Genomic DNA, 20,880 nt, shown 5'->3' on the forward strand with positions numbered 1-20,880 from the left:
CAATGGTTCATGAGTTCTTCAGCCTGACCGTAGAGAAGATGGTCGGGGTAGAGAAGATCAGCCACTTCAGAAAATGGTTCGCGATCGATTTGAACATGAGAGATCTATTCTTGGATCATCCGGGTATGTTTTATCTGTCAACCAAAGGGAAAAGACACACTGTGTTTCTTAGAGAGGCTTATGAGAGAGGATGTCTGATAGAGCCAAATTCCGTCTACAACACAAGGAGAAAGCTTCTCGATCTTGTCCTCTTGGGGCACCGTGGAATGCCTTCTGCTAACGCTTACTCTGGAGAGATTGGTAGGTCCGAAGAGGAATGAAATGGTGAATCTTTCTCTCTTGTTCATATTACCAAACATAATGTGTGTGTGTGTCCCTGCAAAAAGAGGAGCTCTGTTTCTGCATCTGCGACATCTTACATCATCTATCAGATGAGCGTTTAGAACCGATCCGGAGGAATGATGAAAATAAGGCAGGGAATCATATTCTAAGAAGACGACTCGGTTTCTGCTAAACCAACCACACATACAGAGGAAGAACAGGAAACAAGACAAAAGAAACAAACATGTCCCGGGAAAGCCAGTGAATTCAGGGCACAAGTTATTTGTGTTTTTTTTTTTCTCTTATGTTGTCTTTGTATGAAAATATGAAACCTGTTTTGTAGGATTTGTAAGAAGTTGAATCAAACAACACGGTTTTGATTATTTCTTTGGGTCTCTCTTTTTGTCATCACATTTGTATTATTATTTGAACAAATAATAGGATATATATATATATATATATATCATAACTTTGTTTTCTGATTAGGATTTAGGAAAAAGGGAATCCAGGTGCAAGTGAAGTGAGGTGAGAGAGAGCTCAATGTGTCTTTAAAGTGTCTCTGAGTGAGATACAAAACAATGGTCCAAACATTGCTGCCATATTTTACATCAATTATCAGCCAAATGATTCACCACCAGGATTACTCGCATAATCCGATTTTGTTCGGAACGGAAATCAAAGAAGCTATCAGCAACTAAAGATATCAAAGACAGAACAACAAATGTAAAGAGACACCACACCCCACACATCATCACATCAGGGTTTAGTTGCATGAAAATCCTATTGCTCTGTTTTGGTGTGAAGGGCATAATAGTAATAAAAAGCCATATCCAAATGTTACAAATTCCTAAGACACAAAGTTATCTTTACATAACACCCTTTTTTTTTCACAGATCCAATAAACACCCTGAATCCAAATATCAGATGGCAATAGAGAATTTGCAACAACAAAAAAAAACAGTATTGATTTCTACCTGAGTTGTGGCAGAATCAATTACCAAAATCAGAGGATCAAAGAAAAGAACTTAGCTGGTAATGCTACATCCTCTGCGCATTAAAGAAAAAGGGGAAAAAAATCCAAACAAATGCATTCTGAGCATCTGGCAACTTACCTTCAGAGCCTTACATCAAATTCCGACCAAGTTCCAGCAGTCTTTCTTCACCTTCCGATGTACATTTCACCATCTACATCCCCATGATCATCAGTATTAGATTATCACATGTTTTGTGTCTCAGTCCGATTCAAAATCTTAGCAAAAAATGGTGGAGAAATGGAAAGGGGAGCACCTGGTAAAGAGAACGAGTTACAACTCAAAGGGCACCCTCGAGGTCTCTTGTAGAGAAGCTCGAAGTCTCTGACACTTCGGCCAGCGATTCAACCATGCTGGTCACTTCAGAGGTGTCGTCCAGGTAATACTTTGCCTTGCTCGGCTTTTGGCCAACTGTGCATGCAAAGACTAGAGCATTTTCAGACAGAATCTTTTTCGACATCGCATTACCTATGGATTCAAACATGTCCTCGTCAGACCGGTCATCGCCTATGCATAGCACAAAATCAACTGCCTCCCCCGTCTTGGCCATTGATGTGAAAATCTTTTCTGCCACAGATCCTTTGCTAACGCCCTGAGCAGGAAACAAACGAGCCAGGAATAAGATTCGTTAAACAATTCCAAGAACTTTGAGTGTACATGTGCAAAAAAAACAAAAAAGTAGATGGGCAGAAGACGGTAAATACCTGAGGCTTGACTTCGACGATGTAGTGACCACTTTTAACAGCAACAGGCTCATTAGCTAGAACATTCTCTAAGTGCTCTAACATTTCCTTTGCCTGTAAAGATCCAAAGACAGGATCTGCATCCCGGTATTGCCAAACCAAAGCACTCTCTTTAGCTTCAATTGTCGAGCCATCAGTAGATTCAGCATATTGTTTCATTACAGGCTCCACAATCTGCATCCACCCAAAGTCAGCACTCTGACCACAAGTTTCCCATTCGTCATCCTGGGACCACCTGAGCAATGGGCACAAGACATTAACAATGTTATTTATAAAAAAAAAAAAAGGTGCAATAAGTTGCATAGCACAAAATGCAGATGAGGGGAAGGGAAGCAAAGAGTCCAACAGTCAACAAAGAAGAGAATTTTAACACATTAGACAAGAGTGACATGTACAGAAAAGCACCTCAAGAAGTATCCATGCTCAGCGGCAATTCCAAGGCTTTCGCAAGGACTAAACCACTTGTCTAAGCTGTCCCTCCCTCTTCCACTGACTATGAAAACTTTATTCTTCGGGTCGGAACAAAGTGCATTCAAGAGGTCGATAACTTCCCGGCTGGGAGCTTTGTTGATGGAGTTTTGTGGCATCAAAGTGCCATCGTAATCCAACAATATAGCCCTACTTGTTGCCCTTTTGTAATCTGACACAATGTAGGGAATTGAAAGCTTTCTGAAATTGGGATCAAGTGCAACAACTCTGAAACCGAAGCTAATCCCCATTCCCCAACACCGTTTCTTGAAATGGTCAGCGCATATCCTCTCCAAGTCTTGCAAGAAACTTCTAGACCAATAACCTACGTCATGGCTACCAACATACCGGAAATGTTTTTCATGACGCAGCTGTTTCTCGGAATCATCCATTGAGATGGCCTCATTCAATGCCTCTGCAGTCGCCTCAACATTCCATGGGTTTACACGTATAGCCCCACTAAGTGAAGGAGAGCACCCAATAAACTCTGATGCAACCAGCATGCTTTTCTTTGGAGTGCTGGAATCTAATTCAGAGCCAAACAACCCGTGTCTACAGACGATATATTCATAAGGAGTAAGGTTCATACCATCTCTAACGGCTGTGACAACTACACACTCAGCAATATTGTAATAAGCAACCTTTTCACTTATAGGAACTGGAATATCAATATATACGATGGGTTGATACCCGGGTTCCCCAAATTCTTTATTGATCCTCCTGCAACTTTCTTGTAATTCAGCACATGTTTCCACCATATCAATTCCTTTACCCCTAGCAGGATTTACAATCTGGACAAGGACAGCCCTTCCCCTCCATTTTGAATGTAGCTTAAGCATCTGTTCCATGGCTAGAAGCTTCAAGTTAATACCCTTGAAAACATCCATATCATCAATGCCAAGCAACACTGTCCTACCTTCAAAACGCTTTTCGAGCTCTCTCACCTTACCCTCCTCTTCTGAAAGTCTCATCACGGATTGAATCCGTGGCATACTGATCCCAACAGGCATAATCTTGATTCCCACAGTTCTTCCAAAATATTCAAGACCAATGTAGCCTCTTCTAGATTGATATTCCAGACCTAGCATCCGACTGCAACAAGCAAGGAAATGACGGGCATAATCAAATGTGTGGAAACCAATGAGATCACTATTGAGCAAAGCCTTAAGTATCTCTTCGCGAACAGGAAGACTCCTGTATATCTCAGACGAGGGGAATGGACTGTGGAGGAAAAAACCCATCCTTATCCGATTAAAACGTCTTCTCAGAAATGTCGGTAGGACCATCAAATGGTAGTCATGTATCCACACGTAATCATCATCGGGGTTTATAACCTCGATCACTTTCTGGAAGAACAATTTATTTGCTGCCACATAAGCTTCCCAAAGAGACCTCTCGAATCTGCCTCCATGATCTGCTGAAAAGGGCAGCATGTAATGGAAGAGTGGCCACAGCAGCCTCTTGCAGAAACCATCATAAAACTTTGATCGCAAATCTGGTGGAAGAAAAGTCGGAACACACTTAAATCTATCCAACAGTATCTGCGCCACATCATCTTGCTCACGAGGTTCGACATCAACACCCAAGGATCCTACATATAATACCTCCATATCCTCCGGCAAGCCATCCTTAAGCTGTAAGTACAATGAATCCTGGTTCCAACTAAAACTCCAGCTTCCATTGCATCTCTCTGCCCTCAAGGGAAGCCGATTAGCCACAATGATCATTCGGTCAGAGGAAATCGAGGACGGGTTATCGGATGACACGCTATAGGCCTGATCTTCATCGAGCTCACACACATTATCGGGAACCGTCATCGTCCGAGGAAGCCGCCTCCTCTCTCTTCCCATAACAGGGAAGTTCCCAGACGCCAAGTCTAACAAATTGGTATATGACCTAGAAATCATCTTCTAAAGTCTCTATTAGAATTCCAAAATCTCTTGGACAAGTGAATCACTTCAACAAATCTGCGCCAATCAACCAGCAAGAGAAACACCCAAAAAGCAGGAAGGAAGGCCAGACTCCTCAAAGAATAATCTTCACGAACAACTCAACGAAATCTACACGATAATGCCCACAAAGAATAATCAGTATTTGCGGTGATCATAGCAAATCGAGGGTGGTTAGAGCAAGAGACAAATCATCAAAATCTGGCAGAAATTCACAACAGTTACAGATATTTTTCCACCACTCAAGCTAAAAAGCTGAACTTTGTACGCAAAGCATCGAACGGATCACAGAAACATATCATCCAAAAGCAAGATCCATGAGAGTGAAAACCAAGGAAAAGAAGAACCGAAGTCGACAGGAGAAAGGAATCGAATTTCAGGTACCAAAATCTGAATCGGAGCGATTCGACCCAATTCAGCAAAACGTGACAAAGGAGAACGGGAATCAACAGATTGAAACGCAAATTCGAAAGGGTTCCTAGGAGTCGAGAGCTCACTGTTCCATTTCTTGCCAAGAAGAGGAATCCGATCATCCAACAAAAAAAAATGAATGTGAAAAAATTAATTTAGGGTTTATATGGAAAAACACAGAAAAGGACAAATACTTACATTTATCCAAAATATTATACATGCCTCTATATTTTATCAAATTAGCTAAATGGCCACAATAAACTCGAATAACAATAGCATCCTATATAAATTGAATACTTGGAAAATACAACCAAATTTTTTAAGAAAATATTCAAAATGTTTACGTAATTTATACGCTATATTTGATATACGGATCTATAAAATTTTAATCCAACACGAGAAAAAATGAGGGCTTTATGATGAAAATGTATATAATCATGGGCAAAAATATCATAACACTCATTAAATGAGGACTTGTTTTGAAATTTATCGTCAAGCCGTGTACTATAGAAAATCGTGGATATGAATCTCGAAGAGCATATTTTTGGACATTTTATTAAAGTTTATGAATTTTCGTTGTGTGTATATATATATGTGCTGGCTGGTTTCATCGAGATCATTTTAAAGCAACGACAGTCACCGAGTCCTACTTGACAGCCAATCAGATTCGTCGGTGGCATAGCAAAGGAGACAGGCCAGTGGTATTAGCATTTGCCTGGTTAGGAATTTTGGATAAGGCTTTTTAGCCAGTAATGCCAGCTGGCTATAAACGCCACGCGCCTTGATGAGCGCGTGGGAAGTTACGCATGGATGGAGAGAAACCGACGTGAGGACGCAGAGGCCGTTGAGATGCCTTTGCCTTGTCTGAAAATGAGACGTGCCTTGAAATGAATTCGACACGTGTCGAAACAGGGAGAGTTCTCGGTGGCGAGTGATTGTACTTGTACCGTACCAATTATCAAACGATCTCTTTGTGGAACATTTTGATTTCACATTTTTACATCAAGAATTTTCACCTTTTTATTGCAGCAGATATGTTCAAATTTACAAGTAATTAAAAAAAAAAAAAAAGCAAAACTTCACTGTTTCTGTTCTGAACTTTCTCCTCCTTCCTCTGCCATTCTCCAATGGCGATTATGCCTCAGGTATAGGGTTGAGTTTCTCCTGTAAACACCGTAAACGATATCAAACGAGAGACAGACAGAAGCATTTCGTATCTCAATAAATGCGTATAACACGTATTATTATACTTGGATACCTTGGAGAATTGGACGAGCCCTTGCTTAGAGTTGGACGTTTTCACCATGGTTTCCCACGTGGGATTTGCTGGAGAGATCTGGAGATGGAAAGCTTGAATCTTGGAGAAGGTTTCAGCATTACCAAGAGAAATCCATGTCGACGGGTTCTTTGACGGCGGCATTGTAGGCAACGTACGTTTCAGCCAAGAGTCTGAAGGAGCTTTTGGTAATGGCGGAGGAAGAAGCTGTTGTTGATAGCCGTTGGAGCTTTCATCAGAAGGACTCGAGCTTTTCTGCGTTTGGACTTCCAGATCGATTCCTTGTAATGGAACAGTAGCCTGCTCGTGTTCATTCTCTTTTCTGCTTCTGCATTCGCTGAACTCTTGGACTGGAGGCTCGTCAACTGTAATGTCAGACAATTCTTGGACATCCTTAACTTGAAGATCCTCCATTGAAGGGCTCTCGAACTCTGCTTGTACCTTTGCGTCTGTCTTTGGGGATCTTACGGTATGTACAGTGTCTACATACAGAGTTTTCTCAGACACAGGACTGTCATGGCAAGGTTCCCATCTATTATCGTCACTAGCCAACAGCTCTCCGAAGTTTTTGCTGGTTTTCGTACGTGGATTATCCATTGAGACATGAACATAATTCTCAGCTTTTTCCTTCTCTTGTGAGATAAAAGTTGCTACTGCGAATGCCTCCTCACCTTGCGGAGCTGATGACCCATTTGGTTTCTGAGCTGTTCTTCCACACGGGCTTTGCTTAGCTTCGGTATTCGACTTCATCTTAACTTCCTGCATCTCTGTTTTCTGACATCTCGGACTTAACCTTTGTTCATGTCGAGCTCCGTTACCGTGCTATAAACAAACAGAAGTAATCTGGTAAGAAAAATATCTCTCACATGATGGTTCGAAACAGGAGAAAGGAACAGAATTTTGAAGCACCTTGTTCTCATTTTCATGGCAACGTATCGAGTTCGGATGATTAGAAGGCCGACTACGTACAGAAACAGCTCTTTGGGCCTGCGCTCTCATGGATGGCACCGGGTTCAAAACCCCGAAAGAGCTTTTCAAGCAAATCTGAGGTAGTAATCCACAGACTCCAGGCATTGTGCTTTTGCGTGTAACAGACTCATCATCCTCCTCCTCGTCTCCGCTATCCTCCCATCTCTCCTGCTGTTGAACCAGAAAATGTCTCTGAACTGTTTTCGTATGCTTCATATTAATCTTGGGCACGACCTCCTTCTTGATCTGCCATGGCTGTTCTTTCGGTAGAGGCGGTTTTCTAGTAAGATGTGGAGGTGTTTCTGAAGCTAATGCTTTCGCTGCGGGCAAGAACCTCCCCATCATGAAATCCCGAGTCCTCGGATCAGATAAGAAGGGATGCAGGTTCGGACCATCCAACCCGCTTACACCACTTACACTGCAGTTCAAGAAGAATGATTCAGATCTTGAAAGCGTGTCAATGACATCCACATAGGCCTCGTTACCGTCACAATCGTCGTACTCAGAGCGAGAAGAACTTCTCGCATTCTCTGCAATGGCAGCGTTCCCATGTTTTGTCTGAACAACAACTTCAGTTTCAGCCTTCCTCCCGGAACCATTCTCTCTAACATTCAACGTCCTACCCGGCGGAAGCTTCGGCACCAAGCGTGGCTGCTGCTCAAGAACTTGCGAATCTGATTTGTTATCGTCTTTGGGTTTTCCCGGTTTGTGTTCCCACTGAAAGGGAACTGTTCCGGGGTTCCTGACAGGACCCGATCTTATGTCAGACTTGTAAACAGGAGGAGTAAGCATCTTTGGTGCTGCTGAATCATGAGATCTTGTTCTGTTCCCCGGCTCCGAGGTTGGCGTAGACGAAGGCCTTCTAATGGATAGGAGCGGCCGGTCGAAATCTAGTCTCTTCTCTTCCATCAAAGCTCTCTGGGAACAGACATGTAACCAGTTCATCATCAGAACAGAACATTCCAAACAATAAATCCAGCCAAAAAAGATCACAACTCATCAGATTAATGTCACGTCTCAATCAAAACCAAAGCCTGAACTTGTGTTCTTCCCCAACAGTTTTCTCGGGAACCAAACAGACAGCTTAATGACAGAACTCAAGAAACACTTGAGCGCCAGAGATTCGAGGAAAAGACCCATTTTAACAACACAAGTAGGAAATTTTCCAGATTCCCAGAAAAATTCATGAATGGCGCAACGAATTACCCAAAATAAGAAGAAGAATCATAGAACACGCTGGAATTTCCTGTCAAAGTCTGCGCCGACAATATCAACTTACATACATCTACACATACATATATATATATATATATAGAAACATCTGAGAACTGTGCTTATATAAAAGACCATATACCCACTTCAGGATTGAGATTGATCAGAGAAAAGAGAAGTAGCTTTCGAGAAATTGATCGCTTAAAGTTGTGACTAGGAAACAGATTTGCGATAGACACTGCAGAAAGAGACGACTCAGAGATGTATAGGTACACATATACAGATACATATACAGAGAGAGAAAGAGAGAGGGGAATGAAATACCAGTGAGATAACGCGGGATTCAATGCGGGGAGAGAGAGAGAGAGGAGATGAGATTATAGAGAGGGGAAGTGATTGGGAGATGGAATAATGAAGAGAGACGAAAGGAATAATATGAGGTTGTCTGATTCTTACTTTGGTTTTCTTCCCCTGTTTTTTTTTTTCATTTTCTTTTTTAACAGAATTAGCTGTCTTTCCCTTCATGGAAAAGCCTTTTTCTTTAATTTTTTAATAAAGAAATTATGGTAATAAAAAAAATGTAAATTTAAAAAGAATGAGAGCTAAACATTTACGAATTTTTCAAAATTTTCTCTATTGAGTGAATGATATTTTGGTTGATTTTTAGAAAATTCAAAAATTTATTGTATGTGTATATATGTATATATTTTGTAATATTATTTCTGCATATATAATTTTATTCTATAGATTTTTATAAGTGAAGCAATAATGAGAATACAAAATAAGTATGCATGTGTGGGGGCATGTGGGAGTAGTTGATTTTGGCAACAAGAACAATTTGCAAAGATACAAAAGAAAACTATTGATTTTTTTAATTCATATATAGATAGAACCAAATGTATAGTAATACATATAAAAGAAAAAAAAAAGCACAGAATGATGATAGGTTGTCAAGATTTTAAAAATAATTAAATAATAATGCGATTTTTTGCATTGGGAATTGTGAATGATACCTAGACTTTTATATCTTGAAAGTGATTTTTTAAGAGGAAATCATATTTATTTTAAAACTTCTTTGTAATTTTTTAAAAGAAAAAGTTATTTAAACAATTTGTTAAAAAAAATACAAACCAGATTTTTTCAAATAGTAAAATTATTTTGAAAACAACTAACTCTAATAGAAAAAATGACGGGAAAAAATAATTCAGAACAAAAAAGAGACGCATATAATAAACAAACTTCCTCTTTATTTTTACCTCATTGAGTTCTAATTTTTTTTTTCTGATTTTTCAATTTTAAAAAAAAAATGCTTGGTCTAAAATTTGAGGAGTTGGTACTCATACATTTTTTTTTTAAATTGGATCATGTGAGTATGGTCGTCCTCTTACTTTTGTACGTAATATCATTGACGTGCGAATCCATGTGATTAAAGTCGGACTTTTTTTTAAATTTATTTATATGTTTTCTTCACTCACGACCGACGCACTAAATTTAATATTGGAAGCCGGATAAAAGAATTAAACCTATCGTTTATCATCATATGATTATAAAAATAATTTTCCCATATAAATTCTGTTCATTCTTCTCAGTTTTTAATTTCTGTTCACATAATCTTCAGCAATTCCTTTGTATCTAAAACTTTTTCTGGTAAAAATCCAATTCTTTCTATACATAAAATATACATATTTTGCCATGAATAATTGAATATATCATAGTTTCAACTGTTATCCTACAATTTTGGTTATCCGTTATCGTATCAACGATTTTAATTAATAAAACATACAAATAATGTGCTTAAATGAAGAACATTTTTAATTATAAATCACCAAATTATAACTGCCCAGAAACCCAAAAATAAAAGAGGAATTAGATATCAGGATTTAACAAAATTATATGTTAGATAAATGATAATAGTTGGTTTTATAATGTTATAAAGTTTTGACTTAAATTGAAATGAATCTGGTTTTTTGAAATTAAAAGAGTAAATCGAAGATGGCTATGTAGTTGATAAAAAAGTCAAAATTCAAAGGAATAAAATAAATATGTAAATAATAAATATTTATATGAGTAGCTAAAGCTTTGGTGATGAAATGAAAGCTACGGTCAAATAATGTCGAGTCGGCACCGGTAGACTGCTAATTTAACGTTTATCAATTCAAAGTTGATGACTATAATAAATTTTGGAGCGTTTTTAAAATAAATGCACACCCATGTAAAATAATAATGGGCTGACTGGCTTTGCGTGCGTATATAGACCTACGTTTTTATATAATTACAAACGTATTCTATAGCATATTTTAATTTAATATCTGTCATGTATGAACCAGTTTTGTTTTTCTAGGGTTTCCATCCTCAGCCCAATTCTGATACTACACGTAAGATAAAACTGGAACATGTATTTTTGCAAATCAAAATTACCTATTTGGTATATTTTTATATCGAATTTTATGATTAAAACGCGACGAGATTAGTTTTTTTAAACCGTCATATTCAAAGGATAAACGCACATTGAGCAATTTAAAACACCAAAGGGTAAAAAAAGGCCACACGGCTATGCAATTATTATTATTATGATTATGATTATTATTATTATTATTATTATTATTCAACCCTATTAAGGGTAAAAAAAGAAGACCGGAGATATACTCTACAGCCGAGGAGACCGGCGGAGGCGATGCGGCGAGCGGCGAGCGGCGGAGAACCAACCACCGACAAAAGCGATTCCGCAAAACCTTAATCCCAAGTGTTTTTTTTCCTGAATATATTTGATTCTTTATTATTTAAAAAAACACATGATATCTCCCCAGTTTTAAAACCATAACTCAACCACGAAACCCTTATCTCCATCCTTTCGGCTTCTCTTCGGCCATGGACTCGCACGTGCACGTTCCGTCCATAAAAAAAATACCCGAAATTTTGAATCGCGAATTTTATGGATATTCAAAATTTAAAATCTTGCGCCCAACCCTCCGAGCAACAGTTGTGGTAGTGGTGACCACGGTTGTTAATTTGCGGATACCTGACTTAATACATTAGTAGATCCGACAATTAGATGATCTGTTGATGGCAAATACCAAAATAGATTATCTTCGATTGTGTTTTCGATCGTAGAATTACTGAAAATAACTTAGATTTAGAATTCCACTCACATGAATCTTCCATGTAGCAGCTGTATCTTCGTACGACTCCGATTTGGTATTTCCTCTGTCTATTGTCTTCTTCTATCTTGCCTTGCCGAATTCTAGATTTCAGATTAATCTTGTCCTACCGTTTTCGGAGAACAGGGCTGTTGGATTTAATCTTGTTTCCATCGTGTCTTTTGTTTTTATTTGTTTTGATTTCTTCTTGATTTGAATTGTTCTTTGGTTGTTAATAAGCACCGAGACTGGTGTGCGCGTATCTTTTTGGGTTGTTATTTTGAACTTTATAAATAAAGGAGAAAAGGCTCAGATTTAGATAGAGCAAAAAAATCAAAAAAGAAATCTAATCTCTCTCCTCTTTCCTATTTCATCCGTTCATTCAATCATTTCTTTTTCATCAATTTTTATTTTTTTTCAAAATGAAAAACCAGAAAAATAAAGTGCATGTGTTCTTCGATTAATTTCTAACAGTGGTATCAGAGTCACGGTTGTTTTTCCTTTCATAGTTCATGTCGAAATCTATGTCAATGGAAGAGTCGTCGGAAAGTGCCATTCGAAGTGTCGATCGAAGTGGCAAGGGTATTCAAAGTGAAGGTGTTGAAACAACGAAGATAAAGGAAGGAAGCGTGTCTCTTCAATACCCACTCCTGACAAAGACAAATTATACGGTATGGGCTATGAAAATGGAAATTTATATGCAGGCACAAGGTGTTTGGGATGCGATCGAGTTAGAGGGATATGTCGATAAGAGCAAAGATAAGATGACTCGTGGAGCAATCTGTCAGGGCATAAGTGAGGAGACTCTGTTACAGATAGGAGTAAAAAGAACGGAAAAAGAAGCATGAGATGCCTTAAAAGATGTTAAATCATGGTGCAGATAAAGTAAAGGAGGTCAAAGCACAATCGCTACGATGGGAGCTCGAAGGACTCAAAATGGAAGAGAACGACTCGGTGGATGAGTTCACCGGAAGAGTATCAACGATAATTAACAAATTAAAAGCTTTGGGAGAAAGCGTCAACGAAGGGTACGTTGTTAAAAAAAATGCTTAGATCAGTTTCTACGAAATACATCCAATTGGCATCAACTATTGAGGAGTTTGGAGATTTGACGACTAAGTCTATCGAGGAAATTACCGGATCACTTAAGGCGCATGAGGAACGGTTAAAGGGTCGTGAATCGAGAATTGATGAACACGTTCTCCTCGCTCAAGGTGATTGGAGAAGAGGTCGTGGTAGAGGTCGTTCATTTGGACGAGGTCGTGGTCGAGGAGGTGAGAGACCAAAATTTGATATAAACAAGATCATGTGTTATGCGTGTCAGAAATATGGTCATTTCGCTTCTGATTGCAAAACAAGAGAAGAGAGAGATGACACAGCCCATTTGGTCGAAGAGGTTGAAGAAGAGGCCACTTTGCTCTAGGTGAAGACATATGAACAAGATTAAGGAGGTGATTGTTGCAATTCATCTTGTTTCCACGTGTCTTTTGTTTTTATTTGTTTTGATTTCTTCTTGTTTTTTGGTTGTTAATAAGCACCGAGACTCGTGTGCGCGTATCTTTTTGGGTTGTTATTTTGAACTTTATAAATAAAGGAGAAAAGGCTCAGATTTAGATAGAGCAAAAAAATCAAAAAAGAAATCTAATCTATCTCCTCTCTTTTATTTCATCCGTTCATTCAATTATTTCTTTTTCATCAATTTTTATTTTTTTTCAAAATGAAAAACCAGAAAAATAAAATGCATGTGTTCTTCGATTAATTTCTAACAAGGGCTAAGCACCGGAAGACAAATGAAGCTGAAGCCGTCGAAAAAAGTAATCTGTAATCCATCTGTGAATTGCTCACCGCATTATTCAAGTAGACGACATGGTTCAAAGCTTGAACGTATGAACCACAGGACATGATTTCATATGAATAGACGGAGTTCAGTAAGGCTCCCTAAGTGTTGTTGCAGCCGGGGGGGAAAAAAGGGCGAAGAGGTTGATGGTCGTATAATGTGCACGCGAGTACAGATCTCGATTCAATCTTGGGAAAAATCTTCCAATGTAATTTCGAGAAGACATTCAAATGGCTGGAGATGGAACACAATTTAAATGGATTACTTTGGAATCTTGATGAACGGTACTTCAAGTGATGATGATGGTACATCAGCTTCGACGTTTCCAGTTCCTCCATTACCGCTGCCGCATGTACTTTTTACTGTATTACCGCTCTTAGGGAATCATCTCTCTTCGTCGACGATTTCTTCCTCTTGCTCGATTTGTCTTTAAACTTAGACATTGCAGGTGCGATTTTCGCTGCCTCTTTCTCAGCGTTGAGGATCTGAAGTGAAGTCATACAGCACTCCTGCCATTTCAGGTATTCGAGGTCGGCTATCACGTCATCGAGAATTAGGGTCGAAGTGGCTGTCGACGAAGTAACATTCTGCTTCACAGTCGAGCGCCAAGGTTCTACTAGATCTAGTGTATCGATGGCGTCGGCTATCACATTCTGTCACACTCATCAGTGAAACGGTTACTTACGTGTCAAGAAACAGTCGCGACAATTTATTCTAAAAAGACCAAGAAAGAAGAAACAGTTGCGACATGCCGATTAAAAGGCGAACATCAAAGAAATTTGTGCCATCGTTTTCAATGAAGGAGAATCCCAGAGTGCAACTGAAAGAACGACACAGAGCATTCTTACAGAGAAAATTTCTAGGAGTTTTGCGAGTTGCAATTGGAGCTTCAAATCGAAAAAATAGATTTAATTAACTGGGAAAATCAACGGGAGGCTCATTCCGCTTTACTGAAGTTTATGGAAAACCAACGATGGAGTCCAGTTTAGTCTCCGCAGAGAGAGAGAGAAAGAGAGCGAGGTGATCGATGCGTACCTTAGGCGATCTGATCTTCATGAAACCGTGCATCTGAATGACCTGCAGCGGCAAAAAAAAAAAAAATACGAGAGGGAGGAGAATTGAATTCATCAGAATCTACATGCAACATTTGCAGAATCAAAAGAAAACATAAATCGATGAGATGATGAGAAGAAGCAGAGAAAGGGAGAAGAACGAATCGAAACCTGATTGAGGAAATTGACGGTGAAACCGTGGCTGTCGCGAGAGATGAAGAAATCGACGTAATGTTCGAGAGACATCTTCTCCTTGACCCCTCCTAGTAGCTGCCTTCTTCCTCCTCCGCTTCCATTTTCTCCGTCTCCCTCCATTTTCATCTCTCTCTTTCTCTCCTATTTTTTTTTTAAAATCGTCGCGTCACAGTGCTTTATATAGGGTCCGAGTACTGTGCTCGTCTCGCATGCCTACGTGGCGATGGAAGTTCGTTACGCCTTTTATGGAAATGAAATGACAGAAATACCCCTCAACATATTTCACGCGTACGTACTATACAAACTGCCTTTCTGTAACCGTGCATCGATTACTATTGATAAACGTTTGGCTGGTTTATAATATATCTGATTTATTAAATATATGTGTTCATATATACATATATATATATATATATATATATGTGTGTGTGTGTGTGTGTATCAAACTTGTTATTTTTATGCATTTATCGACGCCAGTAGAGTCTGGATATTAGTTTCTTTCTCTTATCAATCTTATTCTTCTTGTTAATGACATAATTCGTGTCCTTGGTTGATTTTGTTATACTTTTTCTCCTTCTCACATTCTTGGCACTTTCACATTGGATTATAATATATAAAAAACTTTCCAAAAATTTATTGAAATATATAAAACGAATTGTTTATTTTTCTTGTTTATTTGACAACGCCTTTGCATTTCAAATTATATATACATACACACACGTGATTTATTTCGTTAATTTGGACTACTGATTTGCGTGTATATGTATAATATGGTAATATGCACATGTATGCATGTTATGGTTGTGATGTGATCGCTCGTACACATGCATGCCCAATATGTACGTGCAAAAAAGAAATCAATGGCTTGGAGCAATAATAATACAAAAGAAAAAAAAAACGTGCGTGATTTTGAATCTTGGATTATTTAGACCAACTTAGGATAAGGCCCATATACCTATAAGGCTTACCTGAGTTTGGGTTTTTATTTCATGAGTTTGGTTAATGATATTTTCATTACAGATTGAAAATAAAGTTCATTTGAATCTCTTTTTAGATTTAATACATACATACATGCATACATACATACATATATACATACATGTATGCATGCATATATTCATACATGCATGCATGCATATGATACCGTTCTATATGAACAATGCCTCCGTTTACTTAAACTCTACATATCTGATGGAATTCACGTTATTAGGTTCGATATGTTGACATATCAAGAACTTATATTAATATCATATATGTAAGTTGCGTACATATTGTGTAAATTGTTGATTTGCTGTGTTTTTACAAAATTCGTTTTGTTTTGTTTATGGTCCATATTCTGAATTTCGCTTATATTTCGTTTCGATTGTTTTTTTTTTTGTTTTATAGAAACTGCATCTCTTCAATTTTTTATATCGGCTCAATTTTTATAAGAAAAATATTTATTTCTAAAAAAAAATTGCATTCATTTTTTTTAATTATTTTCGTATATAAGTTAAGAACATTCAAAATTTGTTATTAGATATCCAAGATAAAATATTTTGTTTTGTTTAACAAAAAGAATGACGAATAAAAAAACGGGTTACTTTGTACCAATAAAGTTTCCATTTTTTATTGAAAACAAAAATAAATGTTCCCTTTTTTTTTTAATAATTAGCAACTTGAATTGAAAACCAACCGCCGCTTCTTATAATCTTATATATATATATATATATATATGTATATATTATATCAATTGGTGTCACTTTTCTTCCCCATCACGTACGGATATTGTTTTTGCTCCGCCGAACCACAAGCATAACAAAAAAAAAAAAACAAAAGGAATACTATAAATATAATGGTTGATTAAGTCACATAACCCCGATTTAATCATCAACTAACCGAGATATCAGGTTCGATCCCGTCCTGGGCCACTAATTATCAAAAAAAATACTAACCGAGATATCAAATCCAAAAGGGCCCACCTAAAGGCAAAGTCAACGCTAATTAAGAATAGATATATACATATAGTGCTTCTTATGGTAAAGGCACAGCCCGCAAATAGAAAAGCTTTCTCTATATATTTGGATAAAAAAGCCGAAACTTGAACTATACATTCGATAAGATAAAGCTCCTTTCTTTGGGTGCGCAATCCATTTGACCTTTATTTTTTTATTATTAGGACAAATTATTTTTTTTTTAAAATGGTGGGTTAGTACTTAGTGGTGCTATATGGAACGGTGAGGTAAGAAACATGCGAATAAAGATTTAAAATTTTAGTGGAAACATATATCTATAATTAAAGCATTAAGAATTTATAAGCGATCCACACAATTCAATTTTCATTCTATAGAAATATATTCTATTTGAATACAAATTTTAATATCCACAATAGTACGAAATAAAATATTCTCGCCCAAAGTATTTAATAATAATAAATTGGCAATCATTGTATTTGCATAGTCCGCCCTAATAATAATAATAATAATAAACCCTAAAAACCTTTCCCTTACATGGCCGTCGAATCGCCTACTTTTGGTTTGACCAACTTTGACTGAGAGGCTTGATGACCAGTCAACGTTGACTCTCACCTATTTAAACGGTCTTTTCTTGTAGACGATGAGCGCCTGAAATCCAGAAGGAGAACAAACTATTTGAGTTAAATTTAACTTGTTCTGAATTCTTATTACCAGCATGGACAAGAATATTAATTGTATTGTGTTATATATATATATATTAAAAGTTAAAAAGAAGAGTAGGCATTATACATATTATTAGTACGAAGTCGGTCCACTTAAGAAAGATAATAGTTAAATTATTATTTAGATACTATTTCATTGTACATCGATAAAAAATTATTTATATATTACTTTAAAGTAATTTTGAAAACAATAAAACGGTAAACCCAATAATATCCATTTTTTTTTAAGACCTCGTTTGCAGCTGTGTAAAGCTCTTAAAATTAGCATAATGTATTGTACTACGCATTTGACATATAATATATATAGTTCTCCACTTAAGCAGAGTAAAGTTGACTGGGAATTATATAAGTATACAGATATGTGATCTTTCAGATATTGTTTTTTGCGACGACAAGGTTTGCATAAGGTTGGTTCCAACTCTCAAAAATCAAATGGTGCATGTTGTCATTTTAATGCGTGCGTGTGTGTAATATATAGTTTAATTGCGCATTATTTTGAATTTCCTAACCAACCATATAAAATTGGGCAACCACAAAGCACGAAGCCTTTCACAATCACGATGCATGACTATAATTAATTTGTGACAGAATCTCAAGTGATGATGAATGACGATGATGTTGATATATATATATATATATATATATAAAGTTTTGTGTGCTGAATCTCCGTTGGATTCATCATGTTACATTATTAATTTTGTACCCGAATAAGACAGTCGTAAAACATTAAAATTAGATATAGGAACCAAAAAGAACAAATCATATATCAGAACCATGGTTTGAAAAGCCATGTTGCTTTTTCCCTTTCTCCTCGAATTTTTAATTTCCGACTTTTGTTGCTTCTTGTCTCTTACACCTAAATTGAAATGGACGCGGCAACCACTTCACACACACACACATACGTATAATATGTTTTTTAAGGTTTTAGTTTTGTCTGACACGTCATTTCCATGCATGCGAAAACTGTGCAAGCTTCATGCGCTTGGTCGTCGTCACTTCGACGTCAACTCTACAAGGAATGAACTGAATTCAGTGTGTTGTTAGATTGAAGTATTTTACTGTACGTTCATGCATGTTTGGTACGTAGTGTAAGATCCTCACGAGATAAGTTCATGGTATGGTACTAATTAGGATTCTGTCCATGGTGATGATGAAGCAGGAGCTAACCCTAGATCTGATGAGAGCTCGCTCACTCTGTAATTTTCCGAGTCATATAAAGATTCGAAGAAGAAGAAGTATAAAAAAAAGAGCGGGAAGAAGGTTGACCACCATGAAACCGAGGCCGAAGAAGAAGAATAACGCAAGGCGATGAATTATAATGTAGAAGGAGATCTATTTGTTTTTTGTTTTTTTAGTGGAAAGAAGTATTTCATGACCTTTACCCAAAGTAAAAAAAAAAGGTATTCCATGAAACGTGTTCATCACTTCACGGAAACAAGATTTGACGTCAGTTTCGTATGTGCTAAATGTTGACGAAGACAGCAAAAGCTTTGGTAAATAATATTAGGTTAGGATAAGGCTGTGACCCTTATTGCATTAATAAATGCATCCAATATATATATATACACACACACGGCACGCACCTATCCTCGTACAAACGTGTCTTTTATCCGTTGTAAATAACATCAAGCACACATTTATTTCTCCCTAAACCCTAAACCCTAAACCTTCTTTCGCATGGGATTAACCTTTCGATCATTTATAACCGGCCGGATTATAAGCCACCTACTTTACTTATTTTATTTTTTACAGCATATTGATTGCATGAATCGCTAGCTAGCATTCCATAAGATATATGAGAATTATTGTATGATTATCTGTAAAGTTTTACCTTTATGAAGAAAAATGAAAAAAAAACGGCTTACTTAATTAAGCAGATGACCCTTCAAGAGTTAGAAGGAGACGACATTTTGCTGACTAGATCTGACTCGATTTCAACTTAATTATAGAGAATAACATATTGATGAACCCAACCATAAATATTTAAATTAATGTAACCATTAATCTCTTTCTTATTAACGAATTGCTTAACTATAAATACCTTTAACTTAGACGCCTCTCCATCCAAGATCGTCTGTGTTTTCCACTCCAAAAATCTAGCTGTTGTAAGAAGAATTAGCCGAATTGGATATCGCCAGTCTCTAATATACCTGAAATTAATATGGCAAGTTTCAAATTCTGGATTTTCCTCACCTTGCTTTTACTCGAAATCTCGGTGCATCAATGTCGTCCTCTGCTTGTTCAAGGGAGCCGGTCGGATTCGGCGAGTATGAGAAAGATGCTGAGGGCACTTATTGAGAGATCCGAAGAGCTGAAGGTGGAACCTGATGGTGAAGACAACGTTCTATCCAACAATTCAGATTCGAAGAGGCTCAGCCCGGGCGGACCGGACCCTAGGCATCACTGAATATATATATATATATATATATATATATATATAGTTTGATATATATGACCAACGAGGTTTCAGGCCTTCTAAAAAACATTGTACGAGAGCCTTTGCATGCATGCATGCATAAAAAAAAAACTTTCCTTGGTGTAACTCTTTGGTTACCATCTTAATTTTAAGTTTTAACACATAATTTGTATGTCTCTTGTTAATCGATCAACTATTTTGTATCATATTGTCCTTTCTTTTGTGTTATTACAACACTAGCTTTTTGCTGTCCATGAATTTGAACTATTTACGGGAAATATAACAGTTTCATAAATTAAAAAAAATAGCTCCTTTATATGAATTATTAAACGTTTGCATAAATATATATTAACTAGAGGTGAAGAGAATTTTAGAAACTTTGAAAATGATCTCGACATGTATATACCTATCCGTTGCAATATAGGAAGAATTAATTTCAGTTTAATGTGAAAACAAGCCAGAAATATAAACAGAGAATGAACCTCATATCGCAGACTATACATACATCGCATACATCATACATATATATATATATATATACACGTATGTATTATATTATCCCACTTATGTCTAAGCATATGTAATAATCCAGACAAAATTCGTAATCAGTTAAAGTTGGATGCTCACTCACTATGATTAGCTAAGAAAGTACACGCATCGCATGCATGACAACGATGTTCTCCTTTTCTTTTTGTACAAAAAAAATAATTATGTTATAGAAAGGTACATTATATTATTTCATCATCCACAAAAAAAAAATAACATATAATATTTTCACTATTGTGTCGGACGTCATTCTTCCTCGAAAAAGCTACTTTTTCAAGTCTTTAACTATACTACATTCATATTATTATTAGGTCATCCCAATCGAAAGGAAGTCACAAACGTTGTAAAAGCATACTCCCTTTACCGTTAATGCTTGGCAACTCAAATGGCATTTCGCATTACCATATTCCATTAATTTTATCCATCTTTTTTGCACTTAATTTAAATTTGAAAACACCTCCCCAAAATTGAGTGGCTTAATTCGTAAACGATGAAACAAAGTATTCATCTGGAACCCAACAGTTGGTGGCCCAGTGGTTGAGAGGTAACAAAGTCATCATCAAGATCCTGGGTTCGATTCCACTGGTGGGAAAGATATAATTTCTGGACTAAAATGATCCATATACAAAGGCTGGTCCTG

At 37.0% G+C, this 20,880-nt stretch overlaps 5 protein-coding genes across 8 annotated transcripts in view; 2 read left to right on the top strand and 3 right to left on the bottom strand.

Moving 5' to 3' along the window:
- Positions 1–724, top strand: part of LOC104815842 (protein ROOT PRIMORDIUM DEFECTIVE 1) — a 2,296-nt gene extending 1,572 nt beyond the window's left edge. Inside the window, exon 2 of the mRNA XM_010544421.1 lies at positions 1–724. This exon is cut by the window's left edge and continues 5 nt beyond it. Coding sequence (XP_010542723.1) covers positions 1–320 — 320 coding nt within the window. The 3' untranslated portion in view covers positions 321–724.
- Positions 725–1,135: 411 nt separating this feature from the next.
- On the bottom strand, positions 1,136–5,082 carry LOC104815843 (probable alpha,alpha-trehalose-phosphate synthase [UDP-forming] 7). 2 transcript variants are annotated; one of them, XM_010544422.2, is made up of 5 exons: positions 5,010–5,082; positions 2,501–4,623; positions 2,057–2,330; positions 1,609–1,944; positions 1,136–1,506 (listed from the first exon to the last, which is right to left on the bottom strand). In XM_010544422.2, exons 2-4 carry the CDS (start codon positions 4,468–4,470, stop codon positions 1,633–1,635), a joined length of 2,556 nt encoding a protein of 851 aa, XP_010542724.1. In that variant the 5' UTR covers positions 4,471–4,623; positions 5,010–5,082; the 3' UTR covers positions 1,136–1,506; positions 1,609–1,632. The 2 variants fall into 2 exon arrangements, with proteins under 2 accessions (XP_010542724.1, XP_010542725.1); XM_010544423.2 differs by having other exon boundaries at positions 4,897–5,042.
- An 843-nt stretch (positions 5,083–5,925) lies between these two features.
- Positions 5,926–8,795, bottom strand: LOC104815844. Of its 3 annotated transcripts, none has more exons than XM_010544424.1 (4): positions 8,705–8,795; positions 7,109–8,086; positions 6,182–7,021; positions 5,926–6,087 (listed from the first exon to the last, which is right to left on the bottom strand). In XM_010544424.1, exons 2-4 carry the CDS (start codon positions 8,075–8,077, stop codon positions 6,058–6,060), a joined length of 1,839 nt encoding a protein of 612 aa, XP_010542726.1. In that variant the 5' UTR covers positions 8,078–8,086; positions 8,705–8,795; the 3' UTR covers positions 5,926–6,057. The 3 variants fall into 3 exon arrangements, with proteins under 3 accessions (XP_010542726.1, XP_010542728.1, XP_010542727.1); XM_010544426.1 differs by lacking the exon at positions 8,705–8,795 and adding an exon at positions 8,527–8,618; XM_010544425.1 differs by lacking the exon at positions 8,705–8,795 and adding an exon at positions 8,375–8,513.
- A 4,918-nt stretch (positions 8,796–13,713) lies between these two features.
- On the bottom strand, positions 13,714–14,703 carry LOC104816084. Its single transcript, XM_010544754.1, has 3 exons — positions 14,578–14,703; positions 14,390–14,431; positions 13,714–14,007 (listed from the first exon to the last, which is right to left on the bottom strand). The coding sequence occupies exons 1-3, from the start codon at positions 14,650–14,652 to the stop codon at positions 13,714–13,716; spliced, it is 411 nt and encodes a 136-aa protein (XP_010543056.1). The 5' UTR covers positions 14,653–14,703.
- A 4,659-nt stretch (positions 14,704–19,362) lies between these two features.
- LOC109116767 (CLAVATA3/ESR (CLE)-related protein 4-like) lies at positions 19,363–19,889 on the top strand. Its single transcript, XM_019202773.1, has one exon. It carries the CDS (start codon positions 19,440–19,442, stop codon positions 19,683–19,685), a length of 246 nt encoding a protein of 81 aa, XP_019058318.1. The 5' UTR covers positions 19,363–19,439; the 3' UTR covers positions 19,686–19,889.
- The last annotated feature ends 991 nt before the right edge of the window (positions 19,890–20,880 follow it).

This window comes from Tarenaya hassleriana, unplaced genomic scaffold (assembly GCF_000463585.1).
Source record: "Tarenaya hassleriana unplaced genomic scaffold, ASM46358v1 Cleome24, whole genome shotgun sequence".
In the NCBI taxonomy this organism is placed as follows: Eukaryota; Viridiplantae; Streptophyta; class Magnoliopsida; order Brassicales; family Cleomaceae; genus Tarenaya; species Tarenaya hassleriana.